Genomic DNA, 26,018 nt, shown 5'->3' on the forward strand with positions numbered 1-26,018 from the left:
GGGAGCAGGGATCCTGAAGGACTACTCCAGTGAAAAACCAAGCCAACAAAAACTACACAGTGTGACGTGCTGGCCCAGGCACATCAATCCCCTTAATACACACAGAGCAGAGGACTGAGCAGGGGATAGAGAAGTTCCCAAACCCCCCCTCCTGGTGTGCTCAAATGTCAGATCTTTTTGGCATTTGCACTGAAGCACCACAAAGTCAGAAATGATTGAGAGAAACACAACAAGAATTGTACACATTAACAAGAACGTAACAGCAGTGGAGGCAGGATCTTAATTAGAAACAAATGATAAAATTCAAGATAGGCTTTTTAGCTCCTGAAAAGTGCCACCTAGACAGCTGCAGCTTGAAAAAGGAAACTGCCTTATTACAATACAAGTCCAGGGGCTGATCCAAGTAGGTGAGCTACCAGCTGTAGGGTTACGCTCAATGATAAATTGTCAGGGAAGACTCCAACAGACCTCTTGCACAACTTTTGATGCAGCTGCACTTAGCACTGAATGGATAAGCTACACAACATTAGCCTGTCATAGACTATGTACTTCAGGCACCAATTGGTTTCCTTCTGGTTCTATTTGCAGCAAGATCAAATTGCACTTTAAAAGGGCACAATGAATCATGGCCACTGCTGGGATGGGAAGCTCCTACCTCAGAGAAAAGCCACTGAAAAATGTGGACCATTTTCTTGGAGGACTGAACAACAGTAACACTGAGGCATCCTTGTACTTTGCACTGGTACCCCAGTACCACTGGAAAGGCATCAAAACCAAATACATCTTTAGGGAAAGTATTTTAAACCATTGACTTTATTAAAATACATAATACACGGTTTTTAGAGGAATGTACTTACATTTTCTGAAAACTCCACTGAACCCAAATTTTAATTATATATTTAACAAATGACAAAACAGTGGATGAAATCATGCTGTACACCAAAGAATAGACAAGTTAGGGTATTGTTTTTCATCATCATCATTATTTTCCTGGCACAGGCTCTTCTTTGCTTTTTAGCTTCAATCTCTTGAATATCTAGTAGCAGAGAAAGGAGGTTTATATTTCTCATGGCATTAAACTCATCTGGTCCAAGTGGAAGTCCATTTGTTTTCACCACCTTCATTCAAACCTTGCCCAGAAGCCTCGCCTTCCAGAAAAGCAAAGGTGATTTAGCTCTCTGAAAAGCTACAGGTCACAGTGCAAGACGAGTTCAACAGTCAAATGTGAACATGGAGCTCTGCATATTTTCAGATTCATTACTCTTTCAAAATATCCATTTCAAACCAAGAGTGGGAAAAAAGACACTGTCAAAATACAAGGGCCAAAACACATACATGGACTTAGTGGAATGCACATGGAAGACAGCTTGCAGTGCTGCAGCTCTGAAGTAAAAGGTAAATCAGAAGCCAGATCTTGTTGAAATACAAGATGCAAGAGCTGGGAAGGAGAAAGACGGAAATAACCTGGACACATTCTTAAAAATAATGAAATGTCCTAACCTCACGGAGAAGGCTGTAATCATTGCACACACTGCAATTGCCATGAACCATGGAGATCAGTGACAAAGTGTATGTTATGACAATCTCTCTGACAAGTATAATCTGGGGGAAATTATTCATACTGAGCAAAGAAATAATTAACTGTGTGTTTCAATGCAAGATGCACAGAGGATGCATAGGTTTTCACATCAAATTAATAAGGCTCTTTTTAAGAGATCATTTTGCAATCTTGCATAGGTGATACATCTTTTCAATAGATAATGTGCAGAAACTATGTACAGTTGAAAAAAAGAACTTTGATGAAAGCATTTTTTCCCCTCAAGTTTTACCATAGTATAAAAAGTAACTTATATAACTCCTTCAGTTCTCTAAAACACATATGGAATATCCCAGAAAGAGAAACCAGGAACGCCATCTAAATGATGCCGTGTGCATTTATACAACAGGTTGAAACAACCAGAGAAGCCACCACAAAGCAAAGTCATAAAGTTTACATATAGAAATAAACAAAACAAACCAGTAGTAAATTTTGTTTACAAACATGAAAACTCATTTAAACAGAAATGCATTTTAGTTATAACAAATTAATGACCTTCACTAATCAGACTACTGAATGCATGGATGACTCACACACTAAGTAAATGATAGAAAAAGCCAATTCAATCCCTGCTTGATAAATGGACAGCAAACTTTAAAACCTGCATTTGGTTTCCAATTAATCCCAGCTCAGAACAACTCTTCCTTTAGACATCCAGACGGCAGCTTCTCAAAACTAATATTATGAACATCTGCCAGTATGCTGCAACAAAAGCCATTAGGGCATTCATGTGCTTCTTCATCTGGTAAGAAAGTCAGCCAGAGGATGAGCACAGTGCCACAGGACAGCCAACCCCGTCTTTGAAAATGAGTGTCCTGTTCCCTGGGACACTCATTCACCGCCCCACAATGACTTACTTTTGCCCTGCAATTATGTAAATCAAGAGACTTCCTCTCTGATGTGGCTCTCTTCCACTGAAACTACCTTCTCCTTTACATAGGAGCTGCCTGGCATTTGTTTTGCCATTTTGTGCCTGGATGCAAGACTTCATTATCAGCACTGCTTATTACTCTTGCATATCACAGTGATGTGTACTTTTTAGTAGTATTTACAATGGTATCACTGTGGAGAACTAAGCCCTGTACTAGAAACAGTCTCTTTAACAGAGACCTTAATACTAAAGATTTGGTACATTTCTGATCTACAGATAACAAGGCAAAGCTAAAATCAGCCCACTATACATTTGGCATTAGGTTCAAACATGGGGAGAAAGCATACATCTAGCACATTCCCTTGTTTCAAAGGGATGCTATTTACAAGAAGAATTTGCTTTTTTAATATTTCAACAACAAAAACTCAGCTAATTTCGAAATTAGAGTAATCTAAGGCGACTTAGTTTTTAATCAACAGAGAACACAAACAACATTGCTGTTTGCTGTTAAAGACAAATCTCAAAAATGCAGGGAAACGATGATCTGTTATACTATGGGTGACAAATCACAGTCAGTTTAATAACAACAGTAAAAAAAAAAAAAAAACAAACACTTTTGCTTTTTTTAAACACAGCTCCTAAAAAGTACGGCATCCCAGTATTTTCTCAGTTCCAGACTGCTGACATTATAAATTAAAGGTGAAAAGAGATCCATATATAAACAAGGCAGCTTTCCACTGACTTCATTGTACTTGGTTCTTGTCTAAACCTCTGGAAATTTAATTCAAATACCATAAGGTAAGGTTGAATTTCTCAGTTACAAAACAATGTCCATTCGTAAGTGGAATTCAGAAAAACAAAACAAAATGAAAACCAAACTCAAAAAACACACATGAGAATTTAGAGCAATCCAGCTCTCTGTTTTCCTGGCCTCCACACTTGCATGTCGCCTCGTGGAGAACTGTGCACACACAATCCCCTGGCAAGGCCCTATGTTATGGTACGAGGTCTTTTGGGCGGCGGGGGTGGCATGAGTTCAGTGTCAGGATCAAGGTGGTGCTTCCGCGGCTGTCCTTGGGAAGCTGCTGCACATCTGTCAATGAACTCAAACAGCATCTCCTTCGTCACTGGATTCTGGATGCTGTTGCAGACAGCTGGGAACAAAGAACACATTCTCATATAACTAAACTGATTTGTTCTAGTCGGCGCTTCAATAACTTCACCCCCTCTTGGCAAAACAACAACATACTCTGGCTCAAGTATTAAGCCTTAAACGCATGCTTTAACAAGGCGGTTGTGTCTGGAGTCACGAATCTCTGCTCTGCCCCCACAGAGAGCAAAGCAATGCCGTGGACCTCTATTCCCATGGGAGTCTCTCTTTCTAAAACAAACTAAAGGCACATGTGTGTCTAAGGCTTCCTGAAGCAACTATAAAACCACCAAGAACTGACAACTTTTTTTTCACCAGTAAGTGCTATAAATACCCTAAACCTGCAATGCATAGTCCTTTTTTTTTTCACCCATACACCTTCATGGGACAGAAAGACTTGATACCAAGCAAATGGCATGTTTAGAATACCAGACTATATGATGGAGGAGCAGCCATGGTGCTGCGTGGTGGCCATGGCACACCATGTACAGGCACTCTTGGGGCACTTAACACAACTCCCCAGACCACAGTTTGTAAGTCATGGTCCATGGGATTTTATCGAACAAATAAATAGGCTTACATCTCTTTAAACAAATGAAGTATTTTTTAATGCCTTCCTACGTAACTTTGTATTCCTCTAATTAATCCTCCTGAGAGACTTGGAGGAGAAAAAAAAAGGAAAAAAGGAGCATGAAATTAAGTGGGTATCCTACAACTATCTTGGAAGAAAGCACAAAATGATTAGGGGGTAATTGATAGCATGTAAGGGCTGGCCACAGTAAGGATGCAATTTCCATGCAAAACAATCTACTGACCCCCTAGAGCACTAAATGTTAGGACTCCTTAAAATGTATTTGCAGTGTAGCATTGTTATGAATAACAATTATTCTCAACAAAATTCCTTTCTTTTCCTGCAGAACACCAGAACCAATGATTACTTCGCAATTAATAAAGCACCTTTCTAGAATTATTTTCAATTATCTCACTATTTTTGGTGAAAACGTGGTTTAAGAGTTGCACAGTATTTGACTTTAACAGTTGGGAAGCATTACAATTACCATTAATTTAGGAACAGAATTCCAGTCTCACGGCAACTGGCATAACTCATGTAACTGGTGTAACAGTAACTCACATAAATGGTGTATCAACTTTTGAGTGCTGCCTTAGCTTAATCACTCAAAAAGACCTCCTGTTTTCAATTTGAAAGGTAACCAAGTCCAAAAGCAAGATTCAGACAGATGCTTATTTTGCTGCTATTTCAACCATGGTGAAAAATAAATAGCATTTTTCATCAAGAGAAAGCTTATAGAGGAGAGAGGATAGAGAAAAAGTCTCAAATGACTAAAGTATAACTTTTGGAGATTTTGAAAAATGATCAAAAGTGAAAACTCAAAGACAAAAGAAAACTTTCTGTTCTGAAAATTCCTATAGAAAATCTGAAATATATCCTAAAAATTCTTCCTGTAGCATTTAATTTCTTTTCATTTTAATTTTTAGGAAGTTCACTGTGCTTTGGGAGAAAAAAAGGTCAAGAATAACAAAACTGCTCTACAAATGGAGAAAATGAGAACAGATAAATACATATGCTCTTACGAATAAAGGAAAGAAGAATATGCTATTCATAAAAAAAAGCCAAAAATAAAAACAAAACCAAAAACAAATAACTCCCAAAAAACCACACACAAAAAAAAAACACAAAACAAAAAAAAAAAAAAAAAACAACAAAACAAACAAACAAACAAACAAACAAAAAAAAAACTCCAAAAAAAACCCTCCAGGGAAAACTAACTATTGAAACACTAAGGTGAACCAGAGAAGGAAAATTTAGGTCATGGTCACAATGACCTAAACACTAAGGTGAACCAGAGAAGGAAAATTTAGGTCATGGTCACAATGACCTAAATGTCATTGTATATGACTTTTGTGGTCCATTCCTCTTTCCTGACAGGACTGCTCAGCAAGTATTTCAGCAACATTCTGTACTGGTTCCCTAAGGTGCCAATAGATTTATTATCTCCTAGCAAAATGACCACATTGTGTTTATTAAAGAAAATCTACTCACTGCTCAGGCAGAAATACAAGTAGAAGGGTCTAGAGAAAATCCTACATCAGAACTAGTAATTAGCATAGTCTTAAATATGATTAAATTTTGGCACTTAACAAAAGTTAGTGTCAATATGTTTATTGCTATTCAGTCTTGCACACACTTATATTAAAACTCTTACACTTCACCTCAAGGTATATATCATCCTTTAATTTACAATATTTGGCCAAAAACTTTTTGGTAGAGGAACATAAAAGTTTCGCAATGCTGCATAAATATAAACCTTTCATTAGTTTCCCTGCTCCATTGTTTGTGTAACTATTGTTGAAACTCAAGATGACATTTTTCTCCTATTAATTTTCTAGCCCATCTGCCAAATAATGATTTTGGCATTATAATGGATTTTTTGTTTAACTAATTCAACTCATAATGTGCCAGTTTGCATTATATCCCATCAAGCCAAAACAACACTAGGCACTGATGTCAACTGAAGTGATGCTACTGTAAATAAAAACTTTCTTGGCTCTGACTTGAAAGGCATGCCCTGCCATTTAAAGTCATCTTTGCACAAGTGTTTGCAGTTCTGCAAAGACTTAGGCACTTCACTGTGTATTACCTGTTAAATTCTGCATCAGAGTATTGGTTTGACTGACTTCATCAAATAACCTTGCAGCCAGAGGATTCATGCTATCTGAAAACTAGTGATGACATAAGCATTTGCAAGATGAGGCATTACTTTAATAAGTTAGGGGAGTCAAGACTCAGACCATGAATGAAAACACAGAGTGCCTTTTGTACTTAAAACTGAACAGAGGTAAAACATTAAAATTTTAGCCTGAGAAATTTCTAAAGAAAATTGTTCTACTCACCCATGGCAGTGCTGTAGGCATTTGGAAAGCTTTTGTCTATCCTCTGTCTCATGAAGACCCAGCTGTTGTTCTCAAACTTGCACTCTATAATTTTGTTGTCGTACTGTTTGAGTTCTTTTGTCACCTGTATAAAAAAAAATTGTTTAGGATAAACATATTTTAATTCACATTTTTTTCTTTCTTTTAGGCATAAATAATAGAAGATCAGAAGCTGCCCTGCATTTTTCAGCAATATGCCTCCATCCTACACAAAAAAATTGCACAGACTACATCTCCATTTTACATATGCTCAGCTACTTAACATTTAAAAAATACTTTTCAAATATGCTGTCAATATTCAGCAATTATATTATGCTAAAACATCAGCAGTGCTAGCAGAGGGGGAAAAAAGTCACTTCTGGCCCAAATGCAAATAGGTTTCCATGGGAATAAACTGCTTCCAGTTTAAGTGCTACTGCCAGCCTAAGTGCACAAAATGTATTATCCATGTTTCATCAACCTTCTTTGTTGAAGGTCTCACAGCAAAATGTCAGATTTCAATACTGGAAAAGGATTACAAAAAATTATTTCACTCTTTACATGTCTGAGTTTTTTTCTTTTCTTCCTTTTTTTTTTTTTAATTTTTCTTTAAAAATTAAGATTGTAACTTCAAAATAATGCAGACTTTCAAATGGCATATATTCTAAATCTCCTTCAGGCCTCTCTTTATTGATTCATAGATTTGTCAGCAGCCTGAGCTATTTGTCTTTCTATTTGGCAACACTGTGTGGTTTGGAAATGTAGTTTATATGCATTGGACCTCATAGTTGTTTTGGCTACTTCATCCTATGCATCCTAATCTATGATACAATGCAAAAATTTTCATGTAGCCATGGTAACCTGAGAACCTTATCCAACGCTTTAACAATTTTACCCATATACTTCACTTTGCTCCAAAGAGCCTCTTCAGCAGTATGAAGCTGTATTTAACTGCTAGCTGTGTTTAGTTGCTATAGTTTACCAATAAAAAGCTGTAGAAGGTAATGTAACACTTTGGATTCAGGATCTTATGCGTAAGTGCTCTCATAAAAAGGAGGTGGTTATAGCAATTCATTAGCATAATTTTTCACCTCTGTTGACTACTTGCTCCTGAGCAGTGACACGGGAATTTACTGCTGACAGAGAGATGCAGATTTGAAAAAGGCCATAGCTGTCTCCAGACAGCTTAATAGCACATACAGGGGGAAAAACCATGACCCCCCTTTTCCATTAACTCCCAGATAAAGACAATTAATTAAGGAAATGGTTCTGAGCATAGATCAAGTCCTCCTATAATGTACAGTACAAGATTTGATAAGCAGAATTCTAACATTGTTGGTGTTTAATCTGAATACTTGTGTTCACTCCTGGAAAAGGAGCCCGAGGATTCTACTTGTCAAGTGAAATGGAATTTTAAGAAAATGTTGTGAAACTCACAACTGAGTCCTGTCCTGCTGTAGGACTGACAGAGTTAGTCAGGTCTTCATGCCACACACTATTCTTTATCCATTCCTCCACATGCAAAGACTTTTTTTCCTCAAATTATTTACTACTTAAGTGGAGTTTATGTCTTCTGTTGACCATTAGATTGCTCAGATTAGCAACCTTTTCATTTGCAAAATGCTCTACACACCACTGCACTTCTTCCACTGAAAAGCTACATGCAGTCCACAGGTTTGACTGACACGTGTTTATGGATGCATTATGTTTCATTAGGTGTATGTAAGAAAACACAACATCCTTTTCCAGTGTACTATGGATACATAAACCCAGGAAAAAACTCCTGGCTGTGCAGTGCCTTGGGATTATTTTGAAAACAGCTGCCAAGTGGAAGTGGGGGCAGCAGGGGGTATGGCCACATGTCCGATTTTCTGCAAAAGCAGGGAAATACTAGAAAGATCACCTGATAGAGAAGGAAATGTATAAAATTGCAAGTAATGACTTCAACTAACCACCCACCTCATAAGGTTTTCTCATGGCTTATCATTCTTCTAGTGTTCAGATGCTGGGAATAGTAATAAATTAGATGGTAGCTTTATCTGACTGTGGCAATTAAGCAATATTATTAACTATCGAGAGACTTGCTTGGCCATTCATTAGCAATCTGGAAGATGGATCTTTCCACAAAATATGAACACCTGCCAAAGCACTGACCTAAATTAATTTTCCCATTAGAAAACTGGTGATCACAGCCTTTAATGGTTGCATGTTGTAGTAATTACTTTACAAAGGAAGAAATACAGCACTTACTATTTCCTGTATTTTGTTAAGTGACCTTAGTCTTATATATATATATATATATATAAGTCTCATACTTATTCTAATGTAAAATAACCTTTTAGCAACTGCTGAACATTTGATTAAGACTACACATACTCTGAGCAAAACACACTTTCAGTATTAAAACCCCTCTTCCACTATTGCATCTTAGTAGACTTCTAAATGGGCACTGTTTATACAAAAGACTGAACAAGGCTGCAGTGATTCTTGTATCCATATTTCACACCTTACATCTACCTACCATGCATATGCTACTATCTTGTATTTCAGACTCAAAGTGGGACAGGGAAACCATCAAACTTAACTGTCTAGAAATTCCTTCCCTTTGGGAATTAATTCTCAGCTCCTCAGCACAGTGTCTTCTCAGTTCTCCCTTTGCAGTGTGTTCATCCCTCCTTCTTCCCTTTAAAAATTACAGTCCATAACAGTATTTGAATAATGCACCACCACTTCTCTTCCTGAGAGGTATTTCTTCTAGCTTCTAGTGCATCACAGAAGGTCAATTAGGAATTATGGCAGTTCTCAAGCAAAATGCTTATCCTCAGTGCTGGTACAGTGCCAGTGCTTCTGCCATACTGTTGATAAAAGGCCTTGTGCGAGCATTCAGCAATTTCAAGACAGAAACTCCCACCACACTAAGGACTCCATGGAGCCTTCCTTAATTAAACATTTATTCTTTAGCCTATTTTCAGACAGCCAGTCAGAATTAGAATCCCAAAGGATCAAGTCTTGGACAAGGGGCTGTCAGAGGTGGTCTACATCGGAACAGTAGCACTGGTCTGGGCAACAAATGTGTCCTGGGCAAGGACAAACACCAACTTGTACACTTATTTCTTTTCAAGAAGAAGGAAATTGTTCAGCAGCAGCAATATTCAGCATTCCTGCCTGTAGTTGATCTAATTATCAGGAACGAACCTATTTGCCCAACAGAAGTAATTTCCAAAAACACAGAGGAGCATCCTTTTGGATGATTCAGTACATTACTACTAGTCTGCAAGGTGTGACTGAAAAAAAACAGGCTTGAGTTGCATCCCCATTTCAGCAATAGTGCAGTATCAAATCAGACTGATGTAATACAACACAATTGCCTAAGAATGTCAGATAACATGATTGTATCTTCCCCTCCCTACCGAGAAAGGCTTCCCCCAATATAATCTGGGCCATTCACTGGGAAGAACTTCAGTGGCATAAGCTTTTTCTAAGAATGAAGACAGTTAAGGCTTAGGAAATGTCAAATTTTCCAGGCTCCTTCTATCGCCTATGTTCTGAAACAAAATAAAAATATATTTTAAAAAATTAAAATATCTAACCCATTTCAAATTTCCTTGTGTACCTGAATAACAGAGTCATTTTGAGATGAGTAACATGCAGCCACAGTTTATGTTAAATAAGAGCAAAATGTGAAAAAAACTCTAATATATCCAGCTGAGAAAGAGAAGAACCCATTTAAATTGAATGTAAATGGAATATTTTCTCCAGTCTCATGAAGATGCCTTTACTATCTCTGCTGACTACCAGCAGCCAAAGCTTTTCTGTGTCTCCCCACAGGGCACCTGACTGTCAGACTGATCATCATTCCACTCAAACATTAGTCTCATCACCCTTAACCCCAAAGGAGAATGAAATTCCTAGGCAAGCTCCTACTGTACATAAGAGGCACTAACAATGCAAATTTAGGTTTTAAGGGAATTAAGTTAGTATTTCAGAAAGCATGTCTACAATGGACAGGCTGAACTTTACAAATGCATCTACTTTCCCCATTTTCAAGTTCTTTAGAAAGAAAAAAGGAGACAAGTTTTTAAATAAATGGACACTTGGCTGAAAGAAGCCTTATGTTTCCATATGCTTATGTTTTTTTCAAAGCATTTGAAATTATTCCAGTTTAGTAAATAATCTTCTTAAAAGAAAGTGATGCTTGTAAGCAAAATCTTAAAACATTCTATTTCAATTTTTTCCCTTTAAATGCCTTTTTGCTGCACTTTTCCCCATTAACAAACACAGATTGAAAAACATTCTTTAATTTACCAGTTTCTATTCTTACTCCACACCCCTAGTCATCCGCCAATTTTTAATGTCTCAGAAGAAAATATCATAATAGTAGATGCAGAAAACCTTCACTTACAAGAGAGAAAAAATGAGCAAAAGCAGCTGTTGAAGTCTTACAAAATTAAAAACATCGTTATTTTCAAATAGAGAATTAAAAAGTAAAATGAATCATAATATAAAGGCAAGATGGATTCTAAATGCAATGGGTTTCTATTTTCTAAGAAGAATCTGCCTTTTTATAGCTAGCATGAGCAATGAAGGCATTTCTTTTTTATATGCTCAAATACACAAACTGTTTGTTTTGTTTTTTTAAACATAAGTTCCAATGCCTGGAGGCGAGAAAAGTTTAGAGCTGATACATAAGGGCCTAGAAAGTAATTCCTTCTCTTGCTGATATCATATTTTCTCCATTAGGATACATTCCCACAGCCAAAGCGAACAAACAAACAGAAGAGGCACATCCCAAAATAAATTATCAGCTGTGTGGTTATGAAGGAGAAACCTTTTGGATACTTCCCAGTCTCTAACGGCAGGAGAACTGGAGTCCCATACCTCCCCTAGGAGGTCACCCTACAAAGATAAATCACATTCTTGTAAGAACTGTCCAAAACCATGAAATGTGTGAGCTCCCTGTCCTAAGGGTATTGGGATATACTCAGCCACAAATGACAGTCTAGTAAACAAAACCTCTATAGCAAAACACCACCTTCAAATTCCAATGTTTGGATTAGTCTCCAACGCTGTGACTGCCTTCAACTGCAAAGTACGAGAGATGATTTCCAAACTTCCCCAGTGGTTTTGAATGTCCAAGACAAGGGGAGAATTAAGCTGCCCACTGGTACTATGACTCCACAGCAGTAAGGCAAGATCTGAAGACCAGGGAGATGCAATCATAACAGTTAGGGAACAAAAGGAAGAATTACATGGGAATCTGAGGAAACAAAAGGGGTCAAGACTTTGAAGGAATAAGATGGAGACAGAAAAAATAAAGAAGCATCTGTAACAAAATCAAACAGCTTCTGAAGATAGAAAGATAAACCAAACTCAAAGCAAGATCTTTTTAAAGACCAAACACTTAAAGGTGACAAACTCCAAGGACATTCATGCCAAACCAAGGCAACTGAGAGGAAAGGAAGTGTAAGAAATAGGGATCCTTTAAAAGCACTCTTACATGTGATTGCTGGTGAGGTCACAAATATAAGAAATTCTAATCACTTGAGTAAGAACATCTGAGAAAGTCAGTAGGCATGAAGTTACTAGAGCCCCCAGCACCTACAGGGCCCAGACCAGCACCAAAAACAGATGCCAAGCTGTTCATTCAGTGCTTCTTCCTAACTCTTGGCCTGTTTGTTCAGATGCTTTGGAAGAAGTTTTTTGCCCATTCACATAAAGTACCTCATGCTTTTCATAGTCAAACTTCACAAAGAATAAAAAATTTACAAATTGCATGGCTACTAAATGCCTGTTCACATATGTTGTGTATACTGAACCACGTGAATACTGTCTGCTGGAAAAAGTTATCAGTTAATCTGCTTTGCAGTTTTGCTCGAGCCCAAACAGATTTTGTAATGCAGCTTAATATCTATTTCTTTATACAGTTTAAGAGATTAGTTTATCAAACCATAGATTTCTTGCTAAACTAAACATACTGATTGTGTTTCCTTTTTAAGGAATGTATTACCCAACAAATGGTTATCAGCTTGGGTAAACACAATGCAGCTGAGATGGTTATTTAACATTAATAAAGCCTTCTAAGTATAACTATGCTGCTTCCTACGTAAATAGGAAACAGAAATGCTCCAATTTAGAGATGTAATTCCTGAAAAAGAATATTAAGAAATATAAAATTTTAGCACTTTTGTTCATCTTCATTAAATCGCAATGTTAATGTAAATCACAAAGTAATGTAGAATCACGGGAACAGCAAAGAAGAAAAATAATTTCCAAATTACAAGAATGAAGAAATTGTGGATTTGTTTGTTTGTTTGTTTCTCACTTCCAGTGTCTAGTACTCTCAGTTCATGATTTAGTATTTTTTTTAACATATAATATTTTCTGAAAGAATTTCTCATTTTTACATGTAGCAATTAAAAATATGGATACTGTTTTCTGATACATATAATGGTTGGAGTCCTGGGGTTTTGCCTGGCAAGTGACAGATGAAAGCACCAGAAATAAAAAGCTTTCCTCTTATTAGTGATATTACAAGTTTAATGACTTTCAGTGCCAGCTGGAAATAGATTTCTTAATGTATCCTGGAAGGTCTCCTGTACACCTTACCTTGCAACACAATCTGAACTATCTGTAAGAAACCAAAGTTTTCCTGAGCTTCACTTTGGACTGTCAGAGGAACACACTGGTGTCTATGAGAAAGCAGGATGTGGAAATAGACATGTGTTTGCACAAATGTTTTGCTCAATGACCACTCTTCTAGATTTTTTTTTTTAATACTTTTATATGTCTCACTTCACTCAATGGTAAAGCCATTTGCCACAGCAAACTAATAAACTCTTTGAACACTTTCGGGCATTATAGCTCAGACATCTACATTACTCAAAGAGCAGCTGAACTTCCTCCTAAACATTGCCATATCCACCTAATTCCTGAGATAACTCTAAAGCTTTAAAAAATCCTATTTACTTTTAATCATCAAGAATGGGATACAGAGATATGGGTGTCCATACACATCTTGAAGAATTGAATGAAACAAAGTAATAAATGATTGTTTTCCTAGATTGATATCTGTTTCCCCTGCACTCTAATTATCACAGGTCTCTGGATTAAAGAAAAAAAATCTGTATGTCTCCTGTGAAAACTGAGAAATGGAAGAATTCTGTGCTGAGGATTTGTGAACTTGGCATAGCTCTGCTGTGATGAGTTCTAAAATAAAGTCTTGTTGAAAAAGCAGCTCATATAATTCTGACCCTCAGCATGCTGATGAAAGAGCAAGAAATTCTCAGGGGAACTGCAGAAACACCCAGGCATTAAGGGAGCAGCAACAGAGCTCTCAAAGCAAGTTGGCACAGAGAGGATGTGCAATTGGTGCAAACAGAGCTTCACTTGCTCTACAGCTCATGAATTTGTAGGAAGAGGTAAAAACAATGCTCTGCAAGCACCTGGGGTAACTTTGCAGAGGCCAAAGATAGCTACCTTGGTTTTGGCACATCATAAATAATTGTGCTAATAATAATAATAATCCCTGGATACAGTACTGAAACTTGAAAATGTTTTAAGTTCCAAAGGCAGATGCAAGCATAGTAGTAAAATGCCACAGCAAACCGCAAAACTGTTCAGCAGGTTATGCAAAAAACAAATAAACAACAACAGCAACAAAAAAACCAAACAACCCCCTCCCAAAAAAATACCAAACCAAAAAAAAACCCATCAAAACCCTTCAGTGAAGGACACAGAATTCACAGGAGGTTTCTGAAGAAAAAGCCACCCCACCAGAGAACAAGGATATACAGTGCAATCTGGCAAAACAAAAGCTGAAATAATAATATAGAAACGATTCTGTGAGAAAATATTTCACTCACAGCCTGATACATTTTGAGGACTGTACCTCTGCTTGCCATGATCTATCTTGTGAAAGCCAGTCTTAACCCTCATTTGTGCTTTGTTCACTCAGACTGCTTTTGCAAAAGGGAGCCTGCCCCAAACAGGGAGTGCTACATAATGAGACACAAAGATCCAGGAGACAAGAGTTAAACATTACTAGTAAAGAATATAGTTTGAAAACACCATTTAGCCCATTCATAAATTATTAATTCTTAAGGCTTATTATTCTCAGTTTGCAAATGGGGAAGAAAGAGATAGTTTGTGGCCACACCACAGGGAAAGCATTTACCCCCCATTAGGTTCTCTAAACCCAATCTTAATTACCCCTCAGATACCTCATGCTACCAAGAAATCTTGTGACACAGGGAAGCTGAAATCTTGTTAATAATTTATCAATAGAAACCCAAACAAGATTTTTAGAGACAAAACAATGCTATCACTATTTTATAATCGCTTTGGCAACACTATTCCTATACCTCAAATTAAATGAAAGAGAACTTAGGTGATTGTGTCATAATAGGGCGAGGAGTTTTTCTGACATTTGCTGCCTTTCACATGCTGGAGTACACCTCCAATAGGATGGATTTCCAGACAAATGTTTGTGCTTCTCACACATTGATTTTACAGGGTACTTTCTCATATTACTGTTTTTCATCTGCTCATCTGTACCCAAGCTCTTGCTACTGTGGGAGTCTAAGTTAGTCTTGTTTTACCTGTACTTCTTACACCCTACAAGGGATTCTGTCACTTGCTGTCACACAACCAGGGATGGATTAGAGGGAGACTCCACAGGGCTGGGTGATCAAGAGCTTCCCAGCAGCCTTTCTATGGAAGAAAAAACTACTTTTACAAGCTCAGACACTATCTGATGATTATTTATGTGAGATCCAGCTCTACAAGCTCTTATCCTTGTAAATTATATGCCTTTGAGCAGCTTCAGAAGATCAATTAGACACTAGGGCCATCAGGATTTGGCCTTAAACCTTATTCTTGTTATCTCTTATTTGGCTTCTGAAATGTTCTCTAGAAACCATGGCTTTATACTCTTTCAGAAAGATGCCAAATCATATCAGAATACACCAAAAGAAATTTAAACTAAAATCCAAAGTATCAAGTCTTTTAAACCCACTTTTACTCATAACAACAGACACCTTTCAAATTACAGCCATTAAGAATCATATTCTTTTCTTCCATTTAGATCCCAAATAAACACTTGCTTAAAGTTTTTTCCCCATAAATCAAAATTCACCACTGAGAACAACTGTGTCAACACTATAAGGAAATTTGTTTGCTGTGTTAAATTGAGCTTCAAAAGCATGAACTGAACACACATTTGTGATCACAAGTAATGCCTCTTCTTATATCCATTCAAAGTGTTTACCTTATTACAGCTTATTATAAATGTACTGTCTAAAATGCAGCAGCATGACTGTTCCATTTCCAGGCCCTAATTTTATGATAATCATATGTAATATATTCATATGTCTACTTCACTGCCTAACAAAGCCCAAACTGGTTAGCAGATCTGCTTCCCTCATGGTTCAAATATCTTTACCTCAGAACGTTACTGAAAAACAACATTAAGAAAGATATAATCAAAATTTTACTTTGTATTTTGCACTATAGAAGACAAACAAAGGAATATATCATTGGAGCCTGAATTTGGCATATTGACTTTATCAAATATGGGTATCTAAGTGGTATGTAAATTATTCAACACACTATGCAAGCATTATTAGAAAAGTGAGGGTAGGGAGCAAGATTATAAATTTATAAATGTTTTCAACATCTAGAAACCTATTAATACTTGAAAACATTGGGATTGTACAGAGAGAATGTGCAGATAAACTAAGATCAGAAACAGCAAAATTGCTTTTAATCTCCCATATTTAATATGTTTCTGTTTTTGCCTAGAACATATTTATAAAAACAGTAACTTTTTTCTTCATAAATTTCAGAGGCAATTCGTAGTTACTCACAAATCTGACACTAGAACATAGAGAGATTTACAGAACTCATAGGAAATAGAAATTCTTTTGTTCCCCATCTACTCCATTAGACTGAATGGTTTGTCATTAGCCAAGTCTCCTAAGAACCAGAGTGCTGAGCCAGAGAACAGAGCTCTGTCTTGCTCATTGTAGCTTTTTCATAGTACATGTAATACTTTTTTAGACAAATGTCAGATCTTGAAATCAGAGAAGTCTCTTACAGCAGAATAGCATCTTTTAATGAAATTTTCAGGTTTTATATTTGTATTATATATTTGTGCTGGTTTTGGCTGGAGTAGCATTAACTTTCTTCACAGTGGCTGGTGTGGGACCGTGTTTTGGATTTGTGCTGAACACAGTGATGATGACATGGAGACACAGAGCCAAAGCCTCTTCTGATTTTTGTACTGCCAGGCTGATGGGGAGTACGCTGGGGGGAGCTTGGGAGGAACAGGGGATGACTGGGGATGGCTGAACAACCACATGCCCATAGGAAGTAGGGAATTCATTCCTTGCTTTGCTCACGTGCATAACTCTTGCCTTCCCTATTAAACTGTCTCTATCTCAATTAATGAGTTTTCTACCTTTACGCTCCCTATTCTTTCCCAGGTTCTGATGCTGAGGGAGTGAGTGAGTGAGTGAGTGAGTGGCTGAATGGAACTTGGATGCTGGATGGACTTAAACCATGACAATAAGAGAGTACAAACTTTAATTTTTGTAATACATGACAAGAAAAGTCAAATTACAATGATTTTTAAAACCCTGCAATTTTGAGGAGGCATTCTTACACCTAACTGTTGAGGTTGGATTTCACAACTCTGCTGATTCTACCTATATTTTTGTAAATAATTAGTTTTAATAGGACAAGTTTTAGGCAACTGTTAGAACCACTTGAATGAGAAAGCTGATAAATGCCTGGATGGAACACTGCAATAATATACAACATAAAGCCAACAGGAGCCAAACAACAATAACAACAACAACAAAAATAATCTCAGCAGTGCTGTGACATCAAAATAATAAAGCAAAGATGTGCTGGGAAAAAAAGCTGCAAAAGTCATGTTAGGGATTTTTCATCCTTTTAAGATTTCAATTAGGAGGAAAATAATCGTTTTTTCCCATTACAGATAATACACCACAACAAAAAGATTAATAGCTGCTGACTTAACGCAGACTTTCAAAAATTAGCTTTGATCAAAGGAAGTGCTGTAGTGAAAGTCAACTGCCCTAACCCACTTCTCACTTGCCTTTATAGTATTGAGCTGGCATGAACTCCCTCCCCTTTCTTGAATGGTTTCCTTTAAACTTCAAAGCCTAACTGGCTTTGAGGCTTAAGACACAGAAAGCTTTTTCCTTCTTCTTCAAAAGCAATTAATGACATGATGTATAATCTGACCTACAATCTAGTATCTTAAGCACACAGGTCTTCTTGATCATTGTGGGCCTACAGAATGTAAGGGGCTCGACAGAGAAGTTAATTGTGGCTCAGTAACTGCAAAGGGTTTTAGGGTGCCTGCCAGCTGATGAGGTCAGTCTGCTGAAAGAAAGGTAAGCAAGGGCTAATCTATCAATGGCACAAATTTGTCGATAAATGAGGCTATAGAGGGATTATCACTGCTTTACCTTTCATTGCAAGCTCCTCTTTCCTTTCCATGCTTTGTCTTTAATGAGTCTGCAGAGTTTGGAAGCCAGATTTCCCAGGACACCATAGTAATAGATATGGGGTGGGGTAATACAGACTGCAGTAATCACGAGGCAGAGGAATGGACAATATTCGTGGACTTTCAAGAACCACAACTGGCTACAGAAGATACAATGGATTTTGCAAGGTCTGGTTAGAGAAACTTCTTGGTCTGTTTGGGCAGCAGTGTTTCCAAACAAAGGAATAAAGACTGTATATGAGGTTTTTTTTTTAGTGTCAGCTAAAGGGGATTGCAACTTCAAATGGTAAGTGCTGGTAACAAAATAATTAATGGTTTAATAGCTGGTCCTGTCAAAGCCCTGGAAGATAGGAAATCTGGGAAAGCCCACTCTACCTGAGCACATTTTCACAGTTTTGTCCATGCATTTTGTTATTATAGTCATCATTAAAGTCATCATTCTTTTTTCATGAAATAACTTCACCCACTTAGTCTGCAAAAGCTATGGCAAGCAAAGCCAAGGAAAGTCTCTTGAGTTTTCTAACCATATGACATCTCCAAGAAAACCTTTGTCATAAAGTTGTTTTCTGCAATGATCTCTGCATGGGCCAATTCTTAAATTCCCCAGAATTGTAAGCCTAATTTGAATGCTCTGCTCAAGTGTTACACTTTTGTTTGAGCTGCTGTCCTCCCCTACTAAGGCCCAGGATGAAAACAGCTTTGGTTCCCTAAAAAATATGGCTAAAAACATTTGTTTTGCTTTCCACATGATGTAATAGTATTTCAAGTAACATCATAAGCACTTTCTACAGAGAGCCAGTGACTCTAAGACTTCCATCCAGAAAAAAAACAAAAAATCCTTGAAGGGTCTTCCCTAGAAGAACAGAAATAAGAAAAGAGAAAGAAAAACAAAGTAACAGCAATGGCAACTCTGTAAATCTGTTATGCAATAATATCAAAGTGTTTTCTTATACACTTGTAATGTGTATAAGTTAACTTGTAATGTTAAACTCATTTCATTAGCACACTTTAGATAAAACAGCTGTATGTACACAATTCTGCAGTTGAGAAGTCCAAGGTAAAAGGGAGTTGATTTGTCAGGCAAGAGTGCACAATGTGGAGAAATTAATGAAAAAGCCTTGGTTTGTAGTTTCCTGCTATAACTACTAGCACTAATTGCTAATTAGAAATTAGTTAGTACAGACTTTTCCTTGAAGTTCTGAATGAAATATTAACAAGATAGTAATTAAGTAATTCAGGGTCTGTTTGCTTTAGTGTTTGCATTAGCATTAACTTTAGTATTGTAAATCCAAAATCTGTCTCACTGATCTATAAACGTCCTTCTAAATTTATCAGAGACATCCTTTGCTTTCCTTCTTTTGAAGTTAAATTATTCTGAAACCCCTTTCTATGCATTAATGGTATCCGAAGAGTAACAGGTGGAAAGAGAAGGTAATGATGTAGTAAAATGCAGTAATTGTACCTTGCAGTGTTTTCTAAAAGAACAAAAACATTATTGTTTTTAATCCTGCTTTTGCATACTCCTTTACATTGCTTCTACTACAGACCAGCCTCTTCCCTAAACCCAGCAAGGTTTAAAAGGAATGCTACAACATGTAGTTAATCTGCTCCTGCAATGATCACAATCAAGCATGGCTAACCATGACCCACTAACCAAATGAAGCAGAAGCTGGGTTGCACTTGTGTGCATTACTGTTAAATTACACCTGGGGAGATTAATGTACAACACTAGTGGGGCATTTCATTTCTTGTGTGGTGCAGCAGGAGCATGCAGGCAATGAGCAACTCCTCAAGGCAATGAGGACCACAGTCAGTATTAACCACCTCTGCAAGGGGCAAGAGGTTCAAGAGCTGTTTGGCTAGAGCCTCCCATTTAAAGCTACATCAGGGTCTTGGCTGACCCAGTCAGAGTCCATGGATGACTTCTGCACAGCTAAGTGAGACAACTGGCTTCCAGCAGACATCAGGTCATTAATTCTGTTCTGAAACAATGCTGACTTCTCTACTTCATGCATGAAAAATAGAGAAAAATCTCACATCATTGCCGGTACAGAATCCAGCATGGCATCTTGTGAATCTACCACTGAGAACATGCTCAAATATTTTTTATTACAACACATTAAGCTAAAATCAATAGATTCATTTACTGAAATGGATTTAGTACTTCAGCGAACCAAGGGAAAGTAACACTTTTTAAAAAGAAGTGACATTTCATTACAGCATTTGGTTGTAAACTCACTGGCAGAAATTTTTCTGTATACCAATTAAACAGTAACTCACTGAAGTTAGTAACATAAAAAGCAATATTGCGTATTTACACTTCCCTTCTCAGTAAATGAAAACATCTACAGTTCTCAGCAATACAAATAAAGTCTCTGCACAATGGCTTTAACAATGCTGCCACATATCTGATATTTTCCAATATTTCTGAACTATTTTCCCCAAAGATATAATATGCTATTGTCTCTACAATCAACCTTTTTTCATTTGGAGAGAAGCAGAAGTGGCATTTTGAAAACATCAATTTGCTGAAATATAATAGTACCACTGAGTTCTGTTGTTCTTCACTTTCATTCTCATTTTATGCTAGAAAGATAAAACTGCAGGGCTTTACTACTGTCAAATAAAAAATAAATGAATAATGGTTTTGCTGACTATTACATAACAAGATACTGCATCACTATTAGTCAATTGAGTTTTGATATATATTTCTCTCTCAAATGGGAAACTTTACCAATACTATAATCATGCTGGAAAACTGCCAAGAAAAGGTATATGTGAGCCTTGCAATAAAAACTGTGAAACCAAATTTGATGAAGAAATAATATAAATATTTTAGTGTAAATTACACAAATAGAGAAACAAATTAAGAATTCAAAAGGAAATAATCTTACCTGATTTACTGTCTATGTATAGCTTCATTTTCCCCTAGGATTACTGCTTTGTAGATATTAAGGACATTTTTTAAATTGTACAGGTGCTATTTATAATTTCCTTGGGTAGATCAGCATCCTTCTACTTTCACTAGTATAAAATCTCATCTTTTTCCCTACAGGCTAGTCTTTCATGAGCATAATCTAGTTTAGTTACATCTTCCTTATTTGTTAACCTTCTCTAAGAGTCACCAACTTTTTCATCAGAGCTCTAACATACCCTAAGCTGCAGGACTTACCTGGTTTTGAAGACTTCTATTATAGGATAGAAGTGGTGGGGAAAATGGATATCTGAAAATCAATTACCAGTAGTTGAAGTGACAATTGAGCTACAGGACTTGTCTGTGGGGAATACTATACTGGAAATGCTAACTTCCAGCTAAAATAGCTGTACAATAAGAATGTGGTTCTACTCCAGCCTTTAATCTCATACTTAAAAAAGTCCAGAGAGAAAGGCAAGACAAGTATTTATGCCACTATATTAGTTACCTAAAATCTAGGAGTTAGTTTCTATATGTAATTCACAGAGAGAGACTGGCACCTCTAGAAAGTGATTTGAAAGATTCAGTGGGGCAAACATCAAGCATTTTTCTTAGACGATCCCAGACTCATTCTTGGATTCACCTGTTTTCCACCACCTACACAAGGAGCCTGCAGGGTCTGTGGTGGCTGAAATTAGATCATGTGACCTTCTTTATAGGTATTCTAATTAGACAGGATATTATCTACAACCCCATTTCCTTTCAAAGCTGACATCCTGCATAATTATCTCATTTGATATTTCTTCTACCTTCTTTGTTATTGTTTGCAACCCTATTCTTTTTCATTTATCTAAATTTAATCTGTATTTGCCTTTTACTAGCCCTAAACCAGCACAGTACCTCTCAATACAATATTTTTTGCCATCAACTGTTTTTTCTCCAGTCTTATCAGTATTTGACATTTAAAATATTTCTCATTCATGATATTCACTATTCATTTTACATATAGTATAAAGAAAGGTCTCAGAAACAATTTCCTAGTCAAAGAATTTCCCTATTATACCATCTCTCACCCTTTGCAACTTCAACATCTTGATTTATTCATGAGTAATTTATTTTAAAGACATTATCATCTGCATTTCACAAAGGTACTACAAGTTCAAGCTCATTTATCAAGTTCAACCTCATTTGTTCAGTTCAGATTCAAAATAATTCACCTCTAAAAAGCCTAATAAATTTAGATACTCTCTATCTATAAACTGTACAGTAACAATTTGCTTTCTTTTCCCCCCTCAAACTTGATCTTGGCTGATGTTCTCATTCTTTAAAACAACAAACAACTAAGAAATGGTAAAAAATGCCTAAAATGTCTTGTGTTGCCCCTTTCAATTAGAATTAATTTCTAATAAGGTCTGATATTTATAATTTTACTTAGAATCTACTTTTTTATTTATTCTTTCTCTATGACTGTTATCCATCCCACTGCCTTTATTTCATTTGCCTCCACTACCAACAAAAGCCTCTAATAGAAAATAAAAGATGAAGAATTTATTTCAAAAATCAGAACAGATTAATAAAGAACAATTATGATCATAAATATGGTATTAAATGAATATTTTCTGATGGAAATAATAAAGACATACAAATTTAGGACACTACTTTCTCTGAGGACAATTATCTACAATAAGTTTCCTAAATTGTGTAAAACTCCTAGAAACTTGAGCACACTGCCATACTGTTGGAGTATTATATTCTAGTAAAAAGAAAATGCAAATGCAATCACATTTATGGAAACTAAGTGTGGGGATGTCTACATCAAAGGAAAAAACAGTCCCTACTGCCAGTCACTCAAGCATAGGAGCTGGCCCCATAAACAGCTGCTGTCATCAAGGTATCCTCAATTATTCAGAACAAATTACACTCTCTATGTGCAGAGGCACACCCAAACCAGGTTTGACAATGCAGTTATAACAGAAGAACAGCTGCAGCAACAAATTACCATGTTCAAGAGCTTAAAATCATCATGGACAAATCATTCTCTCTGCCAGATGATTTTTGCAAAATATAAGAAAGCAAAACAAAAGATGCTGCCAACCCCAAATCACCCAAGTATGGGAGCCAGAACACTCTCACAAACACTCCACAAACACTGAAGCTTGTGAAATAACAATGTGACAAAGAGGACAAGGACAATAGCAAAGCACAACTTGCACTACAGCACAAGAAATCTGGCAGTTTTACAATGACCTGACCAGTTATTCCACCGTGACAAGTATGAAGGCTCAACGCAAAGCAGATGAGAAGTATCTGCAATATTATGCTCATCTATTGCAAAAAACAATAACAATAAAACAAACCCTTCATTTCCAGGATCTTTCTCAGCAATTTTTAGCTGGTAGTGAGCAATAACTTTATGGTTCAGAAACAGAGCTTAAGCCTTTTGTTTTGCCATCTTTTCAAAGTGGAAAATAAACTGTCTATTAATGTGTTATTATAATGAGGCATAATCTGCATGTCCTAATGCTCACATTTATCACAGTATGTTTCCATATCATTTGGCATAGGAAAGCTACCATAAGAACAATCTGCTTACCACTTTGAAAATTCAGTTTTCTATATGACTGTACCTCTCAGAATGGTATCTGTAAGGGGTCAATGGTAAATACTTGGAAAAATACCAGTAAGGTAAGAAAGCAAATAAAATCAAGAAGGAATGATGAGGGAAAAAAAAAAAAAAAAAGAGAAAGAAAAGAAAATAATGAAAACCAAAGTCTCATGGCACATACATTAGCTACTACTTGTTTAAAATCTCATTACTTATCAAATGAAACAGGAAACTCCAAATCTAACATCTCTAATGTGATAAAAAACTGGTTTTTGGCTTAATCTTGTGGGTAGTATGACAGAAATACCCCAACCAAATCAACTGAAGAAGATAATACTAATGGTCTCAGGGATTAATTCTGGAGGCTTTTTCCAAGGGTCAGTGCTGCTGCTGGAACAGACAAGACTGTAGGGGAAGGGAAGGTATGAATGTTAGATAGCATGACTGTGACCTCCCAGCATATATGCAAGTGTTGTTTCCTCTGGTATCCTGTATTGTAATTCTGTTACACACCCTCTTCCCTTAATAATGCACAACAGTTACAAACCATTTGACACATTTACAAAGTCTCTTGGCTCATTTACATCCAACAGCTACTCATGGGCAGCTCTTCTCCCAGCCCATTACTCCTGAGCTTTGCTACTAATCTAGCTACTGCTGCCACTTCCAATTTCTTTTCTTCTTTGCTATTTTTCTTTTTAAATTAGTTATATGGCTCTGAACAATCTATAAACCTCTTGAGTTTTAGACACATTCCTGAGAATACCAGCTTCTTTCAGCTCCAGTTAGACTCACAAATTTTTAGATTAAGACAGAGATGCTTTATTTTCAACATATACCGCATGCTCCATTAAAAAATCCATACTGTGTCATTACAGGAAAACAGCTGCAGAATGACTTCAAAGTAAAACACCCATCTTTCTTCTTCTAAATAAACATTTTAGTGAAGAAAACACAGCATGTTCTTTGAAAGAGGACCACAGGATCTCTGGAATATAATGAAATTCTACCTCTTAATGGAAAAAGGGTGCATTTTTTTGTATTTTTTGCATTATGAGAAAAACAGACACTTTCAAGGTAAACATATAACAAGAAAGATCCCAAGATACTAAGAATGGAAGTACTGAAAGCCTTGTATAATGCAAGTTGTGGTCACAGCCATCGGAAAAGATAAGAAGGAGAACTGACAGGAACACTGTATGCTGAAATTAATTAATGTATGCTATTCAATCAGTAACAGCAGAGATTCAGAAACATCCAACTCTAAAATTTCCCAATAATATATCCTTATGAACTAGTTAAATTTCACAGCAGTGACTGCTTATATTCCAAAATGTCACAGAACCTGAAAAATTCAGGTCAGAAGGGACACCCAGCCAACACCCAATCCAGCCTCCTGCTCTAGGCTGGTTAACTTCAAAGATGAGTCAGGTTGCTCAGGGCCTCTTCCAGTTAAACTCTTGAAAATCTGCACAGACAGAGGTTTTACAACGTCTTCAGGAAACCTGCTGCTGTGCCCAACAAACTTCCATGCAAATTTTTTCTTACATCCAACTTTCCAATTTTCCAATTGGATTACTTACATCCAATTTTCCTGCTTGTCCTTCCCCAGGCACCTCTGAGAAGTGTCTTTCCTTTGTTCTGCAAACTCACTTCAGATGATGGAGGATTGCAATGAGTACCCCCTTTACCCCTCCCTTCTAAACAGACCCTATTTCTTTAACCTCTCCACCCAGGCCATATGCTCTTCCCTTCACCATGACTCCAGAGGGACGGCTTCTCGTGCCCCGGGAGCCCAGAACCGTGCACAGTTACCCCAGATGTCTCTCAGAAATGTGTGAGCAGAGAGCAGGGACCTTCTTCAACCTGCTGGCAAAGCCCTGGCTAAGACAACCCCAGGTGTGGCTGGCTCAGCTCAAGCTGTGGCCACTGGGACCTTCAGGTGCTGCTCTCCAGAGCTGCTGTGCAGCCACTCAAAGGCTCCAGCTCGCTCTGCCCCGATGCACAACTCTGAATTTGCTGCTCCTGAACTTGTTGAGGTTCCTTTGTCAGCACTTGTTTTTCTAAGCTTTTTGAGAAATGAGGTATGATCATACTGATTTTGTATTGCTAAGATGCATTTGTAAGCCCAGGAAATGGAAGGCTTGAAAAAACTGCAGTCTGTTCATTTTCATTTTTGCAATACTCATGAAAAGCATTTGAAGGCTTTTTTTTTCTCTACACAGTTAATATAGAGGTAAATAGAAAACAATAAAAAATGCCCAACAAATTAAGGTCTACAATCAATTAACTATTATTTTAACCTTTCCAGAAGGCTTAATTCACCCCACGCTTGCCAAGAACAAAGAAGCTGAAATAACAAAACCTGCCCCCCCCACACCCCCAAAAAACCCAAAAACTCAACCAAAAAACCCAAT

At 37.0% G+C, this 26,018-nt stretch overlaps 1 protein-coding gene and 1 long non-coding RNA gene across 5 annotated transcripts in view; one reads left to right on the top strand and one right to left on the bottom strand.

The window, feature by feature from the left end:
- Positions 1–784: 784 nt before the first annotated feature.
- The window catches only part of RNGTT (RNA guanylyltransferase and 5'-phosphatase), a 169,512-nt gene continuing 144,278 nt past the window's right edge, over positions 785–26,018 (bottom strand). For all 4 annotated transcript variants that reach the window (XR_014954231.1, XM_085576439.1, XM_085576440.1 and 1 more), the window contains 2 exons: positions 6,532–6,655; positions 785–3,622 (listed from right to left, as the gene is read on the bottom strand). Coding sequence is in view for 3 of the 4 variants with exons in the window: in XM_085576439.1 (XP_085432565.1) it covers positions 3,459–3,622; positions 6,532–6,655 (288 nt within the window). In the remaining variant the exon portion in view is untranslated. The remainder of the gene's footprint in view (positions 3,623–6,531; positions 6,656–26,018) is intronic.
- On the top strand, positions 3,617–13,782 carry LOC146767859 (uncharacterized). The gene is made up of 2 exons (XR_014954238.1): positions 3,617–3,935; positions 6,719–13,782. It is a non-coding gene; the product is annotated as an uncharacterized LOC146767859 (long non-coding RNA).

The sequence above is a fragment of the Lonchura striata genome, chromosome 3 (assembly GCF_050655825.1).
Source record: "Lonchura striata isolate lonStrDom1 chromosome 3, ASM5065582v1, whole genome shotgun sequence".
NCBI lineage: Eukaryota > Metazoa > Chordata > Aves > Passeriformes > Estrildidae > Lonchura > Lonchura striata.